Raw genomic sequence first — 22,102 nt, 5'->3', positions numbered from 1 at the left:
GCTTGTTTTCAACAAAACAAGTAGAATACAAACGCCCAAAAGAGAGAAACTAAAACCGGCGGACGATATAATGTCCCCGGAGTTAAGAGCCGAAGGAAGACGAGATTTCCTCGGAAACTAAGCCCATACAAGGGAAACAATATAAAACTAGAAATACAACTCAGAACTTTTAAACTCAAACTCGAAAGAGCATATAACCTTACACCAAGAACAAAAGCAAAGAGACTTTAAACCGAAATCGAGATAGCAACCAAGAAAGCAACGCATCCTCTTCTTTACAAGAAACTAATGAATAAGATTTATCAAAGATGCCCCAGGCCAAACAAATGATAACATCTACCTCCGTTTCTTTGCATATTATAGTATGGGTATCTATCAGTAAACAAATATTACTTTCTTGACTCTTTTTTCTTTTTTGTTCACAATCTTCTTGTTTATTATACAAAGCAACGCGTGTTTGGTGTGTTTTGCCGTCGTTAAAGTTTTGATAATTTGAGTTGAGTTGTTTATGTTCATATGTTTTTGTGGGTAGCTAATGGTTTTGGAATTTGGTGTTGGGTTAACAGTGATTTGAGTGAAGCACACAAATGTGTACGATGAAATGTCTACAAGAGCTGTTAAAAAAAAAAAAATATACATGTACCAGAATAATCCACGTAAAGAGATGTCTCGCGGGAATTGGACTAGTCATGGACCATCAAATCAGAGGTCTTATCGTAGGAAAGTGTGGTTTTAAAGAGACAACTTCGTAAAAAACAAAGATTATTCCTTGAATTATTATTATATTGTTGAACAAAAGATTCGATTTCTAGTCAGTTGAAATGGAACAGAAAGTTTTTAAAAAATGGAAAAGCTTTTTTAACAAACAAATTTATCTTGTATAAAAATAAACAGATGGGTCATGGGTCTCTATCGAACAACACATTACTACACGAGACGATGCGTCAAATATGTCTTCACTATTGTATGAAATAAGTCCTGAGAATAAGGACATTGACTTGGGAAAAATGATAAGTCTAGAGATTTTGTATGTTCATGAGAGGTGTAAGGTCACAACATAGCTCTCAACATCAACCAACCTGTTGTAAAGTGACATCCTATTAAGAAATTCTTTAATTCACGTAAACTTGAAAATGCCAGATCGATCAATCTTCTGTATTGTATAGTATAAATAATAAACCTTCAGTTATTAAGAGGTATTGTATAGTATAGATTATAGAATAGATTGATCATAATAAGGTTGCAATGAAGACATACTAATCATTGCTCAATCTATTCTTCAGTTACTTTAGTTCTTAAGCATAAAGCATTACGTCATTTGTTAACATGACAATAAAAGAAGCAAATTGGTGGACTATTCCAACATAGATGGAAACAGTTACTAACAAGACAACAAAGATTTTTATAAGAGACGATAGACAATAAACAATCCGACTCTTTTACCATCAAGGCACAAAAATGGTAGCTGCATTAGACACTTTTTTTACCCTAAAAAATGCAGTCAGTGGTAAATAGAACCATCAATGTACACGCCATGAGTAACCTTGAGATCACAGCGACCAGTGAGACTGTAGCATAAGACCTATGGTTCTTCCATTACTGTTTGTGTGAGCAAGACCTGGACTTCAGCTAAACCGATCGCCAATGTTGAATTTAAGATATGATTCCACCTGAAACAGATCATGATTTCTTGAACCATCAACAAGTCCCCCAACGCTCATGCCCCAGCCCACTTCATCCTCTGGGTTGTCTGTAATAGACACTGACCATTTCACTTGCTTTGCTCTTGAGTTCTGAATCTCAATCCATCCCGCAAGTTTTGTAGACTCGTCCATTAGAGAGTCTAACTTCAAAGCAATGGAGCTAGACGACACATGATTCACGCTTCTGCTCACTGAAACCACCATAACTCTTTGAAACAGAGGGATTCCCTCTGTTTTTCCTACAACTACAAGAGAGGTAAAAATAGTAAACTACTACTACTAGTCTTTTTGTCTCTGTCTCTATGACTAGGTTAGAGAAATTTCTGTAAGTTTTTTTTTGTTTTTCTTTCAAGGAAGATTTGTTTTTGGTGGGAGTAATAATAATAATAATAATAATAATAATAATAATAATAATAATGTGTTTGGTGGATTCATTGAATAGCCCCACCAATCAGAAATTCGGAATAAACCACCAATCTTGACTTTTCTGAGGAAATTTGGAGGAAACGATTGAAAGTGAGAGGACTACTTGCATTTTAGTGCGATTTCAAATGGGGTCGTTGTTTTATCATTGTCGAGAGTACACTTGTTTCTTTACATTTTATAGTATTAGTAATCAAATATTTCTTTTTTGACTTCTTTTTTGTTCACACTCTTTTAATGGTTATACAAAGCAACGCGTGTTTGGTGTTTAGCCGTCGTTCATCTGTTTCAAGTTGGATTAGTTTGCGAATGCTTTTGTGGGTAGCTAATGGTTTTGGAATTTGTTGTTTAGTTAACAGTAATCTGATAATCTGAGTGAAGCAGACAAATGTGTACTATGAAATGTCTAAAAGAACTGTGAAAATTAAATACTCATGTACCAGAATAATCCACGTAAAGAGATGTTTCGCGGGAATTGGATTAGTAATGTACAATCAAATCAAAGGTCTTATCGTAGGAAAGTGTGATTGTAAATTTGTAAGAGACAACTTCGTATAATTAAACAAGGTTATTCTTGAATTATTATATTGTTGAACAAAAGATTTGATTTCTGGTCAGTTGAAATGGAACAGAAAGTTAAAAAAATGGAAAAAAAAGCTTTTAACATACAAATTTATCTTGTATAAAATAAACAGATGGGTCTCTATCGAACAAGACATACTTAGGACGTATTAAAAACACATTTTCTATTTTGTACGTCAATTATCAGTGGATAACAAATGATTTGAAGAACTGGTGCATGTGTTATAGAAAATGATCGTCACATACTTTGGCATATAATAGATCGACACATGCTTTAGTATTGAGATATGGCTTTGTTATCGTTGTACAATACACGTTTGATTTATTTTTTAATTTACAAGTAATTTTTCAACTTTGCTATATTTTTTTTTTTTTTGCATGTATATTAGATTTCTTGTAAAAATCTTTTTCGATTTTAACCTTCAAGGTGGTGTTGGAGTAAAGAATTTGGAGCATGGGCGTTGGGTGGACAACTGAGAAAAGCATTGGCTTACATTTTTATTTGGCTAAGGACCGCTTTATAACTTGAGAGAAACGATAAGATTCAACACTCTTTCTTTTATACGTCAAGATTCAAACCCGCTTAATTTTCTTTATATTTTTTCATTTTATTGTATGTTCTCATCCATCATGATGACTAGATATCATATCCTAGTTCATGCTTTGGAATTAGAAAGTCTTACTAGGAAAAAAAAAAAAACTTTCATCTGCTAAATCTAATGACTAACAACATCTGATAAAATTTCACTGCGTATGTTCTCTACTAAACATTTTTGTCGATGGATTACTAGTTTTGAACGACAAAAAACTTAATTATCAAAACTTTTGGTTTTTCGATATACAAAATGAGCTTTTATAGGCTCTCCATTATAAGATATTCACTTGGTCAAAATAATCAAAATATAAAAGAGAATTATGATAAAATTGATATTAAAGTAGACGATATGAATTAGGAGGTCAAAGAGTAGTCTTAAGGGATGTGACTGAGCCAAAATATGAGAAGCTTGACCACGTCTTCATATTAGGTGGTCAAAGAGCTGGTCTCAAGTCAGATTCATATAAACTGTTGGCCCATGAAAATGAAGCCCATTCTCGAAACTGGTCCCAAGGACTATATTATATTTTTCTTCAATCAGGAATTTTCCAAAACCCTAGTCGATTACGAGATCCAACCTAGCTTGGCTTATCTCTCAAGTAAAAATTTCTCGCTCCTCTGTTTCTTCTGAAGATTCATCGGAAACGGTTACGGCCGTGTTCCGATCTCTCTCTCTCTCTCTGAATATTGCTTTCTCTGATGATGTTTGATTTCCATACTGATAATTTCGGTTTTCTTCGTTAGGTTTTTTTAGAAGAGTACGTCTTATTGAATAATGATGAAGATGAAGGAGGCTACGCAGGAGGAGTCTGTGACTGCCACATCTGTTCTTTGGGACATCAATAGGTGTCCGCTTCCCGATGGCTGTGCTCCTCGTCTGGTCCGTCCGAGTATTAAACGGCTATTAGAGAATCATGGCTACCATGGTGATGTCACCGTCACTGCGTTTGGTGACCTATCGGGCGTACCTGTTGACTTCCTGAGAGAAGTCTTTTCCAGTGGAATCAATCTTAACGTCGTCACCCTCCGTAAATATCTTCACTCCTCGTTATTCCCTTTCTTCTACTATTAATTGATGATCATGTCTCAAGTCTTTTAGTTTTTCTGAAACAGATCACTTAAACATCTTGGACCTAATTGATACCGACGACATAGATCCACCTCCAACTAATTTTATGGTTTTATCTCCTCGGAAAGAATGCGGTCGTTTATCTGACTTACTAAAGTTGTATGGTCACAACCCTCTCCAGCCGTTTCCTTTTGAGTCTTTTGAAAGCATAATTATGGAAGGTGTGTGTTTTTCCTCTCTCACTTTCTTGTCTTGTTTGGATGAGAAATAACCAACAAATGTATCTGTTGCTGATCAACTGGCCCACAGATTCAGAGGAGGAAACAGGTGGATCTGCCTTGTGGGATTGCTTAATATGCGCCTGTGATCCTCCTGGACAAATCTTTGAAAATCTCATCGCTCATCTGTCTGATGAAGAACATCATCATTATTTTCGTCACGAGATGGTAAGCATTGTACCAATACATTTTCTCATTGGCACTAGTAGTCACTTCCAGTTTTTGACCCCATGTTCATTTGTTGTTCAAGGCTACAAGATGGATGCCTCCTGATCCGGACGACGACGCTGCCGTGGTGAGGATGCTACCAAAGTCTTGTTTTCATTTCTAACTTTTTTTTTAGTTTTGTTTGCTTAATCTTGAGCCCCACATGTTTTCTTTTTCTCCACTGCAGGTGCATTCGCCGGCCAATGCGATGCTGACGAACTATGCACCTCCACCTCCTCATGTGATAGACTGGGAGGTTGCAAAGGTTGTGGGTGAGACAGTGGTCTTTTGGGACATCAATTCGTGTCCCGTTCCCCTTGGCTTTGATGCTAGTCTGGTCGGTCTGTGCATCAAACGGTTCTTGAGGAAAGAAGGCTACTCTGGTCATGTCACCATCGAAGCCATTGGCGTTCTAGCAGACGTCCCTAATGACACTCTGGAAAAAGTCTATTCCGGTGGAATCACTCTTCATAACGTCCCCTACGGTTAATATCTTCTCATCCTTTGCCTTTCTACAGTAATGGTTGTTTTCCTTGATGAATAGAGAGAGGCTCAAGTCTTTTGTTTCTGAAACAGGTCCCTCAGACACTGTGAAGCTCGTTTTTGAGCGTTCCAATAGGCCTGGTCCTCTATGTAACATAATGGTCATATCCAATGCCAAAATCTTTGCTTGGGAGTCTAAGTCTCAAACATTGAGATGCAACCTTCTAAAGCCGTTTCCCATCGATTCTATTCAGCGCTTTTGTGTGGCAGGTGCGTGTTTGTCATCTCTCGCATTGTTGTTGAAATAACCAGCAAACCTGCTGTTCAACTGACCTACTTTTTATCTTTTTTTCCAGAATCAGTTGAGGAGGATCAATGCAGTGAAACGGGTGAGTCTGCCTTCTTGATTTGCTCATTATGCAACTACCATAGTCTTCCCTTCCACAGATTTGGAAGTTTTGCCATGCATCTCAACAGTAGACGCCATCAACAGAAGGTAATCAGGCATCCTAGCCAAACTGTGCGGAATTGTTCACTTTGTCATTGTGTAGCTATTTTTGATTCAAACAACCTCTTATTACAATTAGTTTCCCTTTGTCACTTCTTCTTCTGACTGGATGTGCGTTTGGTTTTCAAGCAGTTGTCGGAGCTGTTGCCCATAAGTAAGCAACTCCAGTGCTTGAGTGCACCACTAAGTGAGTCTCCTGAGAAAGACTTGGGGGCTGTAACATCGGTCTTTTGGGACATCAATATGTGTCCGGTTCCACCAGGTTGTGTTCCTCGTCGCGTAGGTCCGTGTATTAAACAGTTTTTGGAGAATAAAGGCTACTCTGGTCCTCTCACCATCACTGCCATTGGCGTACTAACAGACGTCCCTAATGACATTCTGGAAGGAGTCTATTCCAGTGGAATCTCTCTTAATAACATCGCCTCTGGTTAGGATCTTCTCATCTTTGCACCTTTCTCAGTAATGGATGTTTTCCTTGTTGAATAGAGAGTCTCATATGTCTTTAGTTTCTGAAACAGGGTTTTTTGCCACTGTTGATCGTCTAATTTGTGAGTTTACTGTTGAGAATCCACCTCCAGCTAATCTAATGGTCATATCCGACGCAAAATCCTTCACTTCTGATGATGCATTCTCGCTAGAATCGAGGGGATACAACATTCTTCAGCCGGTTCCATGTGATTCTCTTGAAAGATTTTTCTTGGCAGGTGTGTGTTTGTCTCTCTGACAGTGTTATTTTACTTGGCTACAGTCTGTTGGTCAACTAACTAGCTACTTTTTTTTTCCACAGCTTCAGAGGCACTTGAGGAGGAGGATAAGTGCAGTGAAACCAGTGAATCTGCCTTCTGGATTTGCTCGGTATGCGACGATCTTCGTGGCCAAGGGTTTGGAAGTTTTACCACTCATGTTACTAGTTGGTCACACAAGCGGAAGGTAGTCAAGCATCCTAGCTAAACATGATGGACTTGTAGTCGCTCACAAGCAGTTTTGTTTGCCTAATTTTGACCTCCCTGCCTTTGTTTATTAAGCAGCTGTTGGACTGGTTGCCTGGGAATGCTCGGTTTCTTCGTAAGGAGTGTGCTCCCAACCTTGGTGACCAAGGCAAGTTATTATATATCTGATAAAATTATGGGGTTTTCTTAAAGAAACTTTAAATATTGTAGCTACTAGCGAAAGTGGAATAAGGAGTAGTAGAGAAACATGAAGAAAAAAAGAACTGAAGAATGCCGATGGTGTGTGTTTAAGTAAGAAAACTATGCCCGATGCCGATGGTGTGTGTTTTAAATCCTAAATTTTTAGTTTTGTTTGCTTAATTTTGACCCCTCATGTTGTCTTTTCTCCACTGCAGGTGCATTCGACCGCACATGCGATGCTTACGAACTATGCACGTCCAACAGTTCTTTATCTCTGACATCAAGTCCAACAATATATTTATACTCATTACCAGGTTATCATAACCTAAGACGGATAAAAATCGATTAAAATTTGATGAAACGTTACAATCAAGTCTAAATTATTAAAATTGCATCGTATGAGGATTGGACTAAAAAGATGACTTGTAAAGCAACTCTTGTTTCCGTGAAAGTTATCACATTAATTTGGAGATATGTTTCCTTTTAGTTCGCTGCTTTGGTTCCGATTAGTGTGCAATGCAGATCTTAATATAACACGAACGTTTCTTTAGAAAGCTATAATATCGATACAACTTCGTTAATTATCATGTTATAGATCTACCTAATGATTTCAACATCATTTAAAAACGAGTTAACTATATACGCTGATACGCAAACTATGATATTATTCAAGCCTCTAGATCCATCAATTCAGATAGCAGCTGAGACCTTGATCTGAAAGCCTCTAGATCCATCAATTCAGATAGCAGAGACAAATCGAATCCTCCTTCTTTTAAGTTCTTCTAATCTAGACAAAAGGAACTCTATCATCTTCTCTTGTATTGCAGACTGCTCGGTGATTCCCAAGTTTAAACAGAGAGGTTCTGGTCTGGTTTCTGCCACACATCAGTTCATGTCAAAAACCATCACAATTTGGTGCACTAGCCAGTTAACAAATTGATCAAACTCTAGGCAAAGAAAGGATAATGGTAGTGACACATACCATTAACATCCATGAGCCTAGGCTTCATCATGGTTGAATCCAACTCTACAAAGTTGCAGAAAACTTAGCAGTCAACTACAAAACCTTAAAACAGAGAGTCCAAACCTGAAAAGAGAACATGAAACTCATTCAACCTTAAAATGCAGAGAAGAACGAAGCTACCAAGGACAAAATCTTACTGCATATCAACAAAAAACAAGAAAGTAAACAAACTATGATTCAAACAGATTCTTCAAGTAAAAACGCCATCATGACCAACCTCTGCAGTAACAAACGCCATCATGACCAACATCTTATCTCTAATACGAACAATCACCACAATGAAAACACACACACATAAAACACAACATCATACCGTAAGAGCAAAAAAGGGAGAGAGACATTAGTTTAATCTAAACTAATACTCATGCTTGTACCATGCTATTTGTACAGAACATTCAATACTATTCCTAACTTGTATTTTTCTTGGAAAATACGGATTTGCATTAAGTTCTCGAATGTAGAAAACATCATATATTCATATCCAATATTTTTTGCATTTAGTTCAAATTTAATCCTAGGTTCTAACCACTGTAAACGATTATTATTGTTCATTCATTAGTGATGCTTTTTTTTTTTGTAGTTGTTTATTCATTCAGTGTAACAGATCAGCACAGCTCAATTGGTAATTAGCTTGCGTTATGCACACAAAATGTCAATGGTTCGAGGCTAGGGGTAGTCATTTTGTCTATTTTAATTTCGCAATTAAATCCGAACGACATCGTTTTACGCTCTCTCTCTCAACACGTGGGAAACCACTGAGAAAGAACGGTGACGATGGGAGAATAATCAAGAGGCAGCATGAACAAAGGCAAAGCAGTCGAATTGAGCCAAGTATGGGAAGCTTGACCACGTCTTCATATATTAAGGCGGTCAAAGAGCTGGTCTCAAGTCTTTCCACTGGAACGATTGTTATATTTTTCTTTAATCAAATATTTCGAAACCCTAGCCGCCTTAGTCGATTTCGAGATCCAACCAAGCTTGCTTATCTCTCAAGTAAGTTTCTCGCTCCTTTGTTTCTTTTCAAAATTCATCGGAAACAATTACGGCCATGTTCGTCACGCGATGGTAAGCATTGTACCAATACATTTTTTCTCATTGCCACTAGTAGTCACTTCCAGTTTTTGACCCCATGTTCATTTGTTGTTAAAGGCTACAAATTATATATGCCTCGTGATCCGGACGACGCTGCCGTGGTGAGGATGCTACCAAAGTCTTGTTTTAATTAATTTCTAACTTTTTTATTGCACTACACGAGAAGATAAGTCCTGAGAATAAGGTCAAATATGTCTTCATTATTGTATGAAATAAGTCCTCAGAATAAGGTCATTGACTTCGGAAAAATGAAAAGTCTAGAGATTTTGTATGTTAATGAGAGAATCAAGAGGTGTAAGGTCACAACATAGCTCTCAACATCAACCAACCTGTTGTAAAGTGACATCCTATTAAGAAATTCTTTAATTCACGTAAACTTGAAAATGCCAGATCGATCAATCTTCTGTATTGTATAGTATAAATAATAAACCTTCAGTTATTAAGAGGTATTGTATAGTATAGATTATAGAATAGATTGATCATAATAAGGTTGCAATGAAGACATACTAATCATTGCTCAATCTATTCTTCAGTTACTTTAGTTCTTAAGCATAAAGCATTACGTCATTTGTTAACATGACAATAAAAGAAGCAAATTGGTGGACTATTCCAACATAGATGGAAACAGTTACTAACAAGACAACAAAGATTTTTATAAGAGACGATAGACAATAAACAATCCGACTCTTTTACCATCAAGGCACAAAAATGATAGCTGCATTAGACACTTTTCTTTTTACCCTAAAATGCAGTCAGTGGTAGATAGAACCATAAATGTACATGTCATAAGTAACCTTGAGATCACAGCGACCAGTGAGACTGTAGCATAAGACCTATGGTTCTTCCATTACTGTTTGTGTGATAAGCAAGACCTGGACTTAAGCTAAACCGATCACCAATGTTGAATTTCAGATACGATTCCACCTGAAACAGATCATGATTTCTTGAACCATCAACAAGTCCCCCAACACTCATGCCCCAGCCCACTTCATCCTCTGGGTTGTCTGTAATAGACACTGACCATTTCACTTGCTTTGCTCTTGAGTTCTGAATCTCAATCCATCCCCCAAGTTTTGTAGACTCGTCCATTAGAGAGTCTAACTTCAAAGCAATGGAGCTAGACGACACATGATTCACGCTTCTGCTCATCTCCAGAGGCGTTGTTGATGATTCAGGCTCCATAGCAGTCTGGCGCCTAAGGAAACTTACTGGAAGTGTAATGGCTCCAGCAGAGTGGAGGTTGCTAGACGGTGTGAAAATTTCGTGACAGCCCAATATAGATAGTTTTAAACTTCTGCGAATGTGGCAAGTTACTTGCCCAAAGGTTCTGAAACAACGTTCCCTTGCCATTAAACCCTGTTCAGCTTCAAGGTTTGACATGGATTGGGCCAGTGAACCTGTGATGTTTGACTTCCTGACTGTTAACCCTATGGCACTACCATTATGTTGGTTTAAAAGAGGTGGTCCAAGTTCAGAAACTTCTGTAAGACTCATTCCCTGCAAGTCAAAGGTGTATTGTATTTTTAGCTTCATAGAAAAGTGGTTAAGATAGAAACCAGGAAGAACTTAACATGCCACTGGCAGAGATTATAATGAGAATAAAAAGATACCATCGACATAGTATAGCTAAGAGTTTCTAACTATAAAACCGTCAAGCTTGCTATGATAAGGTTATATACATCAAGCCAAACTATCAAATAGATCAATGAGAATCTGGAATCAGTTTTTGAGATTCAACTAGTGACCCTTTGGAGTTTAAATGATCCAAACAATATGAATGCTGAATATAAAAGCAAAAACACAACCAATATAGAAATAAAAACCTACAACAAAAGATGAATACCTGGTAAGAAGAGACAATATCAGTATCAACATCTCTGAAATGGGCACCAACAGGAATAGCAACAGCAGAGAACCAATCATTAACATCTGCCCTGTAGAAGACTTTAGCTAAAGACAGCTGCTGGCTCCCTGAAAAATCACTGAGATTGCCTTCCCCTTTGTATCCAGCAACGAGCTCAGCCACAAGCTTATCTGTCTCCCTAAGACTCGTTTCAAACACAAACCTTGAAAGCAATCCAGGTCTCACTCCTTCTCTATTGAAACTCTCCTCTTCAGTGTTACCCGCCAGCAATATAGCTCCAAGGACATCAACCTCACCTCTCACATGAGTGCTAGTCTCTTGAAACGGACCAGCTTTAGATGATTTATACGAGGAGATGATCCGCTCCACTTTCTCTTGTCTATCTCTAAGTTTCATCAAATCCGAGAATGCTTCTCTTTGTAATCGCTTCAAGATATCGATCTGAACACAAGTCCCAAACCATTTCAGAACAACAATGTAGAAACACACAAATTAAAGATAAGGTTTTTAAAGCAAAGTAAAGAGAGTGATACTAGGGAGATATAAAGTTAGTTTCTTTTTGAGCCATTTCAAACAAAGATGATGAATGAAGAGATTACCGGATTATGGCGAGAAGGAACGAAATGGCGGGAGACTAAATCTTGGCTCGATTTCGCAAAGCTCTTAACTTTCTCAAACACCGAAGCAATTGGATCCATTTTTTCCTCAGAAACTGATTAGGAAAGATTCTAGAAAAATCCGAACCGAGCTACTACTAAAAACAACAAGAGACTATACAGAGGAGGACGATACAAACGAGGAAAGGAAAAGCTAGAAGCAGAGGTCTGTTGAAGAACAGAGAAATGTTTAGGGTTTATGAGTTTGGATTTTTGGGGGTTTTTGAGAAAACCTTTTTTGGTTTCAAAATCAAGGAAGGATTGGGTTTCTTAGGTCGGTTCGATTCGGTTCGATTCGAATTTTGATTATTTCCGGTTTAAGGGATTTGGGTCGGAACTTAAACCAATGTTGCGTTATTTCACCTTTCAATGATGGAAAGGTTGTTGTTGACTTCTTCAGTTACATATTTTGGAAAGTCTTGATATAGTTGGAGGTCTTCTTCTAAAATAAATAAAGGAATGAGTTTTTTTTTTTTTTTTTTTTGTGTCGACAATAAAGAATGAATCTAGTTTGGCATGCTTGGAGATTAATGTTATTTTCTTCATTTAATACTATAGAGAAAATGATTGTTTAACGTCATCAATTTTGAAACCCTAACATACGAATAAAATTATATGTTTATAAATGCAATTATATTAGAGATGTCTTTCTCGTGTTTGATGTCTTCTTCTTGTTCGTCTTTCATTATTTTTGATAAAGAAGGAGATAATTGTCTCGAGCAGCATTGATTATATAAGGTGCTTTAGACGTAACGTAAGTAAAATAACAAAAAATCAACATCCCGTTTTTATTAATCCTTTTTCGAGAAACAAAAATCTCGTTTTTATTCGCCTCACAATTTCCACGATCTAGGCCTCAACAACAATTGAACCACATGTGCAAATTATAGAGTGTTTTTTTTTGGTTTGATTCGTTTAATTGATATAAAATTAAATGCTCATCTTTAGCGTTCGTTGATTCAATTATTACGTACATTTTAAACTCTTTGTGAGTCAGTGACTAGTTTGCAATTTGCAACTTCATTTGTTAATTAACAATATATTTACATATATAATATCTGTTTTCTTGCGAAAAACGTAGTATTTTTTTATATATATAAATACATGTATGCTTAAGCATGCATTGTTGTTTGTTGACTCTTCTTAACGTAAGTTTTTCTTTTTTGGTTTTAAAAGGAAATTATCAAAATAAGCAAACTGAACTTAAGTTGCAATTGTGTCAGTCATAAATATGAACACAATCAAGTGTTACAAAACATTTGAGTGAGTTTTTCACAATCTTATAATCCACCCTCCATAGTTTTTGTGTACAAGTAAAAGTCAATTTTAACTTATAATCATAAACATAGCTAGATCTCGTATGTTCAAACTCTAATTAAGCGTATATACCGACGACGACGAAGAAGACAAATTATAGTTGTGTATATTGATTCTTTGTATTTTTTTCTCTAAACCGTACAATACCAGAATAGCCAATTACATTTTTTGTATAATTTTGTGTTTTATAAGAAAAAGATTGTAGATTTCCAAAAGATAATGTTCTAGATATACATAGACCGTTTTTCGAAATATATGTCTATCTTCACTTCTGCAGTCCATAATAGATGTTTAGTCATTTTCTATTTTCTGTCAGTATTTCGTTAATCACGTGTCAAGTAAGCAACACTCTTAGTCTTACTAGTTTGTAGTATTATTCTAAAGATGTTACTAGTGACGTGAAAATAATTAATACGTATTGAAAATTAATTAATTATCTATCTATCTATATCTACGGGACATTAATATTAGATTATTGAAATATAAACACCGATGGCTAATGGGAATTAGTCGGCTAATTTCACAAAAGTTTCCACTTAACAATAATAATTATCTAACTTCTATATATAATATAATTAATCATTGCTGCATGCAATATGTCCATATCTGTACAGGCTGTTTTCGAATATTTTTGTATGTACTTTTGTATAATTGATTAACAAAGTTAACTAAAAATCTAGGAAACTAACAAGAAGAAAAAGAAACTAACCTGCGTCAATGGTCAACTCCAAAACGGAAAGTTTTGCAGATAAAGCACAAATCACATTATCAAATGTTGCTTTCAAAAAATAATATTTGGCAGACTTATTTTTTTCAAGTAGCTTATCAGTCATCTATTGGTGGAAAAAAATATATAATTTTGAAATTTCAAGTAGCATTAATTACGGTTGAAAATTCTTATATGTCACGACAAAAAAAAAGCTATTGGTATATCGTTAAATTTTGATTTTAGAAAACAACATTTTGATATAAACCGAAAAAAAAAAGAGCATTCTAATAATTTTTATGATTTTTTTCAACGAGTATCAAAATATATTTTGTGTCGTCTAACGAGTATCTTATTATATAGTATCACTTATTAAATAAGATAGATCAACAAAGAAGTTGGGAATAGTAATGCTATTGCTATTCTTATTTATATATATTGATATATCTCAAGACTCAAGTGGCCATTTGATGTAGCTTTAATATAACCAAAATATAAACAAAACATTATACCGAAACAAAATTCAAACTCAGAATTTGCTTATTCCTTTTTATAATTTTATAATTTTATTTTTGAAAAGTTCGGGGAGAATTATTCAAATAGGCCAAAAATATAAATTTAAGTTATAGATTATTAAAAATAAAATAAAACAAACATGATTGACCCATAAAGACCATAGACTTTCAAATAAAGAGTGATAACTTGGTCAGTCGTCGTCATTCGTCGTCACTCGTCACTCGCCACATGAAGGAATCATAGAAAAGTCGAATGAAGGCTACTCCAAAAGACGACGGTACGTTGTAGCCTCTCTAGGTTACAGTCCTCACATTAGGTTAGGGGTCTTATCTTCTTCCCCTTTCTACCTTCTCTCATTGCTCTCTCTATATATTTTACGACACAACTGTGTGTTTTTCAAATATTGCGTAGCCTACTTAAATAAACTGAGAGCAAAAAAAAAAAAAAACATGAAATGTCCATCTCTTTGATCAATTGATCTTTACTTCTCTTGTATAGAAAGACAGGATCCTCTGTAGGCATTTGGTGCTTTAAAAAAAAAATTAAGCTCTAATGGAAAAAGAGCAGACTTTGCAGTTTACCTCTACGTGGGCAGTAGCTGTGGTTTGCTTCGTCTTACTATTTATTTCGATTGTCATCGAAAAATCTATTCACAGAATTGGAACCGTAAGTCTCTTGGAGTTGTTTCCCTCTCTGTTTCTTTGGTCACTGCTTAATGTGTTTCATTTGTTTACCTCTTCTCCTATCACTATCATTACTAAAATCTGTGAATAATTAAAATCTCTGCCCTACTTTTTTTATATATACCTAAACAGTGGTTAAAAAAGAAAAACAAGAAGGATTTATATGAAGCTCTCGAAAAGGTCAAAGCAGGTAACTAAAAAACCTAATCTGTTTTCTACTTAACTAGCTAACTTCATCCTTTATATATTGACAAGATTCTTACCTTTTTTTTTTTTTTTCACTTAACTTCATCCATTATTTGTTAACAAACTTCTTGTATCTTCTATTATATTAAAATTTGATTTAGAGCTTATGCTGTTGGGATTCATATCACTACTCCTCACAATTGGACAAACGCCAATCTCAAAAATCTGCATATCCAAGCATGTTGTATCGACAATGCACCCTTGCAGTGCTGCCCAAGCTGCAAAGATGAAGGCTGCAGAGAAAGAACATGGAGGTGGAGAAAAATCCAGACTTCTTCTTGACTTAGCTGAATCTTATATCCCTAGACGAAGTTTAGCTGCCAAAGGTGACGACAAATGCACAGGGCAGGTAACTTATAAATCTCCCATTTATATATAGAAATATCATTCTCGGCTTGTTAAACCTATCAAGTTTTGACTGCCGTTGATGGATTTACTTTAGCCCGGGAAAGTGGCTTTTGTATCTGCTTATGGAATCCACCAGCTGCATATATTCATCTTTGTTCTCGCAGTGGTTCATGTTATTTACTGCATTGTTACTTATGGTCTCGGAAAGTCCAAGGTAACATATTTCTTGTGATTTAATTTCCCGCATGCAGTGGCTAAGGCGAGAATCAAGAAAGAGTGTATGCAGAAAGATTATATTATATATTTGTTTTCTTGAGTATTGCAGATGAGGAGGTGGAAGCCGTGGGAGGAGGAGGCAAAGACAGTAGAGTATCAGCTTTCCAACGGTATGTAAATATGAGTGTTGGACAAAAATTAAATACCGGAATGGGAAGTGAATAATTCTTGTTTTGCTTGTGCAGATCCTGCGAGGTCCAGGTTTGCTAGGGACACAACTTTTGGGAGAAGACATCTCAGTTTCTGGAGCAAGACGAGTGTTACACTATGGATTGTGTGTTTTTTCAGACAGTTCTTTGGATCTATCACCAAAGTTGATTACTTAACACTAAGACATGGTTTTATCACGGTAAGGAATTTATTATTTTTTTATCTAATGTTTTATTATAACACATGACATGCATGTCGCTAGACAAATGATCTTAACTAAAACTTTATAGGCGCATTTCGCTCCACGTAACCAATCAATTATTACCTACGATTTCCGCAAGCATATTCAGAGAACATTAGAGGAAGACTTCAAAACCGTTGTTGAAATCAGGTTTGGAATCTAATTTAGATATTTGCATAACGGTAAAGAAGATATTTTGATATTTTGTCTTAACGTTTTCCAACTTTATGCAGTCCGGTTATCTGGTTTGCCGCTGTGCTATTCCTCTTGACCAATTCAACTGGTAACGTTCATTGCTTACCGCAAAAATTACATCTTAGCTGCATCATATAGTCGTCTGACATCGGTTTGTCTTTTGAAACAGGATTACATTCTTACCTCTGGTTACCATTCATTCCACTAGTAGTAAGTACAATATAATTAAGGATAAACAAACATTTTCTTGATTTTGTCTCTTTTGCGGCCAGTTTTGAACAAAATGAATATAACTTCAGGTAAGTTTAATCGTCGGAACAAAGCTTGAAGTCATAATAACAAAAATGGGTCTAAGAACCCAACATAAAGACGATATGGTGAGAGGCGCCCCAGTGGTTCAGCCTGGTGATGACCTCTTCTGGTTTAGCAAGCCACGTTTCGTTCTTTTCCTTATCCACTTGATCCTTATCTCTTTCTACCATACTCATACTAGCGGGCCCCTTAGGATACTACTGAATTTAATGCATTCCTTTCATTTAAGACGAGAAATTGAAATCTTTTTTTTTATTGTCATTGATAGTAAAATTTTATTCAAATTAATCTTTTTACGGTACTTTATCCTTCACCGCTCGTTTATTCTCTTTCGGTTTTTTCTCCTAACAGTAGAATAATAAACTCATGAGTACGTGCCAAAATTTCTTCACTTTAATTTGCAGAATGCATTTCAACTAGCCTTCTTTGCCTGGAGTACTGTAAGCTAGCCATTTCATTTTCTTTACAAACGTCGCTGTTTCATGCCATACTAGCTAGTTGTTATGTACATAAATTTTCGATATTTGCAGTTTGAATTCGGGCTCAAGAATTGTTTCCATGAAAGCATTCCAAATGTGGTCATTAGACTTGTAGTTGGGTAAGCTAACATATCATCTTGACTGTTGATTGTGAGAATTTGTCCTTTTAACTGACAAAGTATAATAAACCTTTTCCCCTTTCTTTTATAAATCTTGCAGAGCTTTTGTACAGATACTTTGCAGCTATGTGACTCTTCCACTCTATGCGCTTGTTACTCACGTACGTAGTACACAAACCTTTTATAGTTTTACGTCCATATATACCAGATCTTGGATATATGATGTTTTATTTTTTTTTAACATTGTGTTTCATAAAAAAAAATATGTGTGTAGATGGGTAGTCAACTGAAGCCAACAGTATTCAATGAAGAAGTAGCCACGGCATTAGAGAAGTGGCATCACACGGCGAAGGACCAGACTAAACACGGAAAACACTCGGAATCAAACACACCATTACATGAGTCATCTTCAAGCCATCTCCTTCACAAGGTCAATAAACAAAGCGACTTTGAAAGTCACCCAAGTTCTCATGAACACGACCACTCTTGGGATCCTGAGTCTCAACACCAAAGAGCTGAAACTTCCACACATCATCCTCCTGCGCATGAAAGCTCAGAGAAAAAGTAGCCGGTTCTTCCATCTGCGGACTAGCAAAAGCTTAAGCAATTCTTCTTTCAAGAAATGATGATTCTTGATCTCGCGTACAGTGGGAATTATAATAATGTTCTATTAAATTAATCATTACTGCATGCATCTGTTTATCATGTCTGTACAAGCTGTTTTCGAATATATTTTATAAGTACTTTTGTATAATAATAGTAATTGACTAACAAAATTAACTAAAAATCCTAAGATATTAATTCACAACAAGAAGAAGAAAAAAGAAAAAGAAATTAACTAACCCCACGTCAATGGTAAACTTCTAACGGAAATTTGTTAAAGAGATCAAATGTTGCTTTCAAAAAATAATTTGTGGCCGACTTATTTTATTTCAACGAGTATGATATAATTCTTTTTTGTCGTCTAACGAGTAAGCTTATTATATATACCTTTCATATTTAATATATTAGATGGAACAACAAACAAGTTGCAAAATAANAAAAAAAAAAAAAAAAAAAAAAAGACGAACTTTCCAACGAGAGATCCCATTATAGTATGTCTTTCAACTCAAGTGGCCATTTCATATATATATATATATATATAGCTTTATACAATCAAAGTAAACAAAATTTGAACAAAAATTAAATTCAAATTCAAGATTTGCCTATTCGTTCTTACAAACATCTTTTAATTTTCTCTAAATTTTTACACCAAATAACAAAACCGAGTTAAACAAAAATATAACCGACAAATTATAGAATTAAAACATTATTTTGACCCCTCAATAATATAAGGCCATAGACTTCAAAAGAACTTGAGATGTTAAAAAAAAAAAAAAAAAGACAAAAAGACTTTGAAAGTACTTGAGAAGTCGTCACATGTGGGAATAATACGAAAGTCAAAACGTTGAACGCTTCTTCTCCAAAAGACGAACGACGTAGTATTCATTCTTATATAGACGACGAAGCCTTTACTTTACAGTCTCTCATTATACGGGTCTTATCTTCTACCTTCCCCCTTTCCTCTTTTGCCTTCTCTCATTGCTCTCTCTAGTCTCTATATATTACTTTCAAAATATTGCGTTTGCGTAGTAATTTAAAACTGAGAGCAAAACAAGAAGAACACGAAATCTCTGTCTCTTCTCGTGTTTTGTTTCTTTACTTCTTTTGTAATAAAATAAAAAAGACAAGATCTTTGGAAAGAAAGAGAAGAGTCATTTAGGGGGTTTTGCTTTTGCTTTGGATTAAAGCTCTAATGGCGAATCAAGTAAAAGAGCGGACTTTAGAAGAGACCTCTACTTGGGCAGTAGCTGTGGTTTGCTTCGTCTTACTATTCATTTCGATTGTCCTCGAAAAATCGATTCACAAAATTGGAACTGTAAGTCCTCCTCTTTAGATAAAGTCCTTATTTCAAGATTCCTCTGTTTCGTGTTCTTGCTCTGTTTTTTTCTTTCTCTTATAAGTTCTTCTTCCTCTGTTTTTTGTGTTCTTGATCTGCTTACTGCTCTGTTTCTTTGTCTTCTTCTTTGGTTAATGCTCTGTTTTTCATTTTGTTTAGTTCTCTTCTCCTATCACTATCATTACTAAATCTGTGAATAATTAAAATCTCTGCCCTTTTTTATTATATACCTAAACAGTGGTTTAAAAAGAAGCATAAGAAGGCTTTATTTGAAGCTCTTGAAAAGGTCAAAGCAGGTAACTAGAAAGAAAAAAACTAATCTTTTTTCTACTTAACTAACTTCATCCATTATGAACAAGCTACTTATATTTTCTATACTTAAAAACTTGATTCAGAGCTTATGCTGTTGGGATTCATATCACTACTCCTCACAATTGGACAAACACCAATCTCAAATATATGCATCTCCAAGCATGTTGCATCGACAATGCACCCTTGCAGCGCCGAGGATGAAGCTAGAAAATACCACAAGAAAGACACCGGAAAGAAAGAAGATGGAGATGGAGATAAACACGGTCGAAGACTTCTTCTTGAGTTAGCTGAATCTTATATCCCTAGACGAAGTTTAGCCACCAAAGGTTATGACAAATGTGCAGAGAAGGTAACTAACAATCTCCTATATATATGCAAGTCAACCTTGGCTTGTAAAACCGATAGATTTTGATTGCAATTGATGAATCTTCTCAGGGGAAAGTGGCTTTTGTATCTTCTTATGGAATCCACCAGCTGCATATTTTCATCTTTGTGCTCGCCGTGGTTCATGTTATTTACTGCATTGTTACTTATGCTCTCGGAAAGACTAAGGTAACATTTCTTGTGATTTCCCACAGTGGCTAAGGCGAGAATCAAGAAAGAGTGTATGCAGAAAGATTATTTATATATTTGCTTTCTTGAGTATTGCAGATGAGGAGGTGGAAGTCATGGGAGGAGGAGACTAAGACAATAGAGTATCAGTATTCCAACGGTATGTGAATCAGAGTATTCGACAAAAATTAAAGACCGAAATGGGAAATTTACTGAGGAATAATTCTTGTTATGCAGATCCTGAGAGGTTCAGGTTTGCAAGGGACACATCTTTTGGGAGAAGACATCTCAGTTTCTGGAGCAAGACGAGTATAACACTATGGATTGTGTGTTTTTTCAGACAGTTCTATGGATCTGTCACCAAAGTTGATTACTTAGCACTAAGACATGGTTTCATCATGGTACGGAATTAATTATTTTCCCCTTATAACACTTATCTCTCAAGACAATGTTCTAATTACATTTTCTTCAGGCGCATTTGGCTCACGGGAGCGAATCAAGATTCGATTTCCGCAAGTATATTCAGAGATCCTTAGAGGAAGACTTCAAAACTGTTGTTGAAATCAGGTTTGGAACTAATAATGATTTTCTTTAGTTATAGTCTGAGAAAAGCCAACTTGGATATTTTGTCTTAATCTTTTGCCACCTGTATGCAGTCCGGTTATTTGGTTTGTCGCCGTGCTATTCCTCTTGACCAATACAAATGGTAAATGTTGATTGCTTACTGTGCAAATTAAGCCTTAGCTGCATCATTATTTGCACAAAACTGACATCGGTTTCCTTTTGAAACAGGACTACGTTCTTACCTTTGGCTACCATTTATTCCACTAGTCGTAATTCTAATCGTTGGAACAAAGCTTCAAGTCATAATAACCAAATTGGGTCTAAGAATCCAAGAGAAAGGTGATGTGGTGAGAGGCGCCCCAGTGGTTCAGCCTGGTGATGACCTCTTCTGGTTTGGCAAGCCACGTTTCATTCTTTTCCTAATCCACTTGGTCCTTTTTACGGTACAATACCTTTATCCTTCACCGCTCGTTTCTTCTCTTTCGCTTTTTTTTCCCCTAACGGTAGAATAAACTCATGAGTACCAAAATTTCTTCACTTTGCAGAATGCATTTCAACTTGCCTTCTTTGCCTGGAGTACGGTAAGTGAGCCATTTCATTTTCTTTACGAACATTGCTGTTGTTTCAGGCCATACTAATTGTTATGTCATAAATTTTTCCTATTTGCAGTATGAATTTAATCTCAAGAATTGTTTCCATGAAAGCAATGCGGATGTGGTCATTAGAATTGTAGTTGGGTAAGCTCACATAATCTTGACTGTTGATTTTGAGAATTAGTCCTTTGACTGACAAAGTATAATAACCTTTTCCCCCTATCTTGTAAATCTTGCAGAGTTGTTGTGCAGATACTTTGCAGCTACGTGACTCTTCCACTTTATGCACTTGTTACTCAGGTACTAAACAACATTGAGTGTGACAGAACCAGATTTTGGATATATGATCTTTTAGTTTTTTTTTTTGACATTGTGTATATGAAAAATGTGTGTAGATGGGTACTAAAATGAAGCCAACGGTATTTAACGAAAGAGTAGCCACGGCATTAAAGAAGTGGCATCACACAGCAAAGGACCAGACTAAACACGGAAGACACTCGGAGTCAAACACACCTTTCTCTAGCCGTCCAACCACACCAACTCATGGCTCATCTCCAATCCATCTCCTTCATAATTTCAATAACCGTAGCGTTGAAAGTTACCCAGCTTCTCCTTCTCCTAGATACTCTGGTCATGGTCATCATCATGAACACCAGTTTTGGGATCCTGAGTCTCAACACCAAGAAGCTGAAACTTCCACACATCATTCTCTTGCACATGAAAGCTCAGAAAAGAAGCCGGCTCTTACATCTATGGAACTTCCTCCAATAAGGACTAGCAAAAGCTTAAGAGACTTTTCTTTTAAGAGATGAGCATTCTTGATTTTTATTTATGATTTAGTACAGTGGGAATTTGTTGTATGAACAGAAATGTCTTGTCCATTACCATCTATAAAGATAGATGATATATTTCTCTGGCAATGCTTAAGACTTTCACGAAA

The 22,102-nt window shown here is 35.9% G+C and overlaps 3 protein-coding genes across 9 annotated transcripts; 2 read left to right on the top strand and 1 right to left on the bottom strand.

Moving 5' to 3' along the window:
- On the top strand, nucleotides 3,814-7,464 carry LOC104755369. 5 transcript variants are annotated; one of them, XR_002036224.1, is made up of 14 exons: nucleotides 3,814-3,902; nucleotides 4,048-4,331; nucleotides 4,417-4,593; nucleotides 4,682-4,818; nucleotides 4,901-4,945; nucleotides 5,045-5,342; nucleotides 5,434-5,610; nucleotides 5,697-5,836; nucleotides 5,981-6,275; nucleotides 6,355-6,552; nucleotides 6,636-6,778; nucleotides 6,877-6,913; nucleotides 7,009-7,116; nucleotides 7,194-7,464. XR_002036224.1 is itself a non-coding variant. In XM_010477735.2 (14 exons), exons 2-13 carry the CDS (start codon nucleotides 4,079-4,081, stop codon nucleotides 7,047-7,049), a joined length of 1,962 nt encoding a protein of 653 aa, XP_010476037.1. In that variant the 5' UTR covers nucleotides 3,814-3,902; nucleotides 4,048-4,078; the 3' UTR covers nucleotides 7,050-7,089; nucleotides 7,194-7,464. The 5 variants fall into 5 exon arrangements, 3 of the variants coding, with proteins under 3 accessions (XP_010476037.1, XP_019094830.1, XP_010476036.1); XR_762211.2 differs by having other exon boundaries at nucleotides 6,877-6,946; XM_010477735.2 differs by having other exon boundaries at nucleotides 6,367-6,552; nucleotides 6,877-6,946; nucleotides 7,009-7,089.
- Nucleotides 9,678-11,857, bottom strand: LOC104755371. Its single transcript, XM_010477736.1, has 3 exons — nucleotides 11,558-11,857; nucleotides 10,938-11,399; nucleotides 9,678-10,591 (listed from the first exon to the last, which is right to left on the bottom strand). Exons 1-3 carry the CDS (start codon nucleotides 11,654-11,656, stop codon nucleotides 9,896-9,898), a joined length of 1,257 nt encoding a protein of 418 aa, XP_010476038.1. The 5' UTR covers nucleotides 11,657-11,857; the 3' UTR covers nucleotides 9,678-9,895.
- Nucleotides 14,360-22,082, top strand: LOC104755374 (MLO-like protein 2). Of its 3 annotated transcripts, none has more exons than XM_010477738.2 (13): nucleotides 14,360-14,819; nucleotides 14,969-15,026; nucleotides 19,537-19,802; nucleotides 19,889-20,005; nucleotides 20,105-20,165; nucleotides 20,243-20,406; nucleotides 20,478-20,572; nucleotides 20,662-20,711; nucleotides 20,798-21,012; nucleotides 21,115-21,150; nucleotides 21,239-21,306; nucleotides 21,402-21,462; nucleotides 21,558-22,082. In XM_010477738.2, exons 1-13 carry the CDS (start codon nucleotides 14,706-14,708, stop codon nucleotides 21,972-21,974), a joined length of 1,722 nt encoding a protein of 573 aa, XP_010476040.1. In that variant the 5' UTR covers nucleotides 14,360-14,705; the 3' UTR covers nucleotides 21,975-22,082. The 3 variants fall into 3 exon arrangements, with proteins under 3 accessions (XP_010476040.1, XP_010476042.1, XP_010476039.1); XM_010477737.1 differs by lacking the exons at nucleotides 14,360-14,819; nucleotides 14,969-15,026 and adding exons at nucleotides 18,716-19,120; nucleotides 19,380-19,437; XM_010477740.2 differs by lacking the exons at nucleotides 19,537-19,802; nucleotides 19,889-20,005; nucleotides 20,105-20,165; ... (6 more) ...; nucleotides 21,402-21,462; nucleotides 21,558-22,082 and adding exons at nucleotides 15,184-15,431; nucleotides 15,525-15,644; nucleotides 15,756-15,816; ... (5 more) ...; nucleotides 16,997-17,044; nucleotides 17,135-17,206 and having other exon boundaries at nucleotides 14,445-14,819.

Source organism: Camelina sativa, chromosome 17, assembly GCF_000633955.1.
Source record: "Camelina sativa cultivar DH55 chromosome 17, Cs, whole genome shotgun sequence".
Lineage (NCBI taxonomy): Eukaryota > Viridiplantae > Streptophyta > Magnoliopsida > Brassicales > Brassicaceae > Camelina > Camelina sativa.
This window is presented reverse-complemented; position numbering and strand designations above follow the sequence as displayed.

Excerpts from the sequence above, each read along its gene's own strand:
- LOC104755369 (XM_010477734.2), top strand. The coding sequence starts at position 4,079 with ATGATGAAGATGAAGGAGGCTACGCAGGAGGAGTCTGTGACTGCCACA. Across the intron at positions 5,611-5,696 it reads TCAGCGCTTTTGTGTGGCAG|AATCAGTTGAGGAGGATCAA; the intron begins GTGCGTGTTTGT and ends CTTTTTTTCCAG. Across the intron at positions 6,553-6,635 it reads TGAAAGATTTTTCTTGGCAG|CTTCAGAGGCACTTGAGGAG; the intron begins GTGTGTGTTTGT and ends TTTTTTCCACAG.
- LOC104755371 (XM_010477736.1), bottom strand. The coding sequence starts at position 11,656 with ATGGATCCAATTGCTTCGGTGTTTGAGAAAGTTAAGAGCTTTGCGAAA. Across the intron at positions 11,400-11,557 it reads TTCCTTCTCGCCATAATCCG|ATCGATATCTTGAAGCGATT; the intron begins GTAATCTCTTCA and ends ACTTGTGTTCAG. Across the intron at positions 10,592-10,937 it reads ATATTGTCTCTTCTTACCAG|GGAATGAGTCTTACAGAAGT; the intron begins GTATTCATCTTT and ends TTTGACTTGCAG.
- LOC104755374 (XM_010477737.1), top strand. The coding sequence starts at position 18,998 with ATGGCGAATCAAGTAAAAGAGCGGACTTTAGAAGAGACCTCTACTTGG. Across the intron at positions 19,438-19,536 it reads TCTTGAAAAGGTCAAAGCAG|AGCTTATGCTGTTGGGATTC; the intron begins GTAACTAGAAAG and ends AACTTGATTCAG. Across the intron at positions 19,803-19,888 it reads ATGACAAATGTGCAGAGAAG|GGGAAAGTGGCTTTTGTATC; the intron begins GTAACTAACAAT and ends GAATCTTCTCAG.